General features: G+C 43.4%; 1 protein-coding gene across 1 annotated transcript; it reads left to right on the forward strand.

Annotated features, from left to right (window-relative positions):
• Window positions 1-226: 226 nt before the first annotated feature.
• On the forward strand, window positions 227-543 carry LOC104827535 (monothiol glutaredoxin-S10; the record flags this gene model as incomplete). The annotated part of the gene is made up of 1 exon (XM_010560711.2): window positions 227-543. A coding segment is annotated over exon 1 (183 nt), but the record flags the coding sequence as incomplete, so codon positions are not given.
• Window positions 544-548: the final 5 nt, after the last annotated feature.

Raw genomic sequence — 548 nt, forward strand, 5'->3', positions numbered from 1 at the left:
ATATATATATATATATATATATATATATATGAAGCTATTTCCATGACAAAGGGTACATTGGAATCGATCCAAAGTTGACATTCCGTGAACACGTAACACCGATCGAGAAATGGAATTTTCCTTTCATCATCTCTATATATGCACACATTCGTCTGTTCGTCAACTCTCGAGAATCATTTCTCTTATCCACAAGCAACTTCCCCCAAAGATTCCCGCCCCCAGTGTATTGCCCCATCATCATTCCAAGCAGCTAACTGTCTATAACGACTATATATATACACATATATTTTGCAGAGGTCATCAACCCATCACCAGAAAACGAACCAAGTGATCGATATAACCGAGTGTACATAGATATCAATGGATTTGGTGGCGAGACTTGCTTCGCAGAGAGCGGTGGTGATATTCAGCAAGAGCACGTGCTGCATGTCCCATGCAATAAAGAGGCTGTTCTACGAGCAAGGAGTGAGCCCTACGATCCACGAGATCGACCAAGAAGTGTGGGGGAAAGATATCGAATGGGCCTTGGCTCGGCTCGGCTGCAACCC

This window comes from Tarenaya hassleriana, unplaced genomic scaffold, assembly GCF_000463585.1.
Source record: "Tarenaya hassleriana unplaced genomic scaffold, ASM46358v1 Cleome5073, whole genome shotgun sequence".
In the NCBI taxonomy this organism is placed as follows: domain Eukaryota; kingdom Viridiplantae; phylum Streptophyta; class Magnoliopsida; order Brassicales; family Cleomaceae; genus Tarenaya; species Tarenaya hassleriana.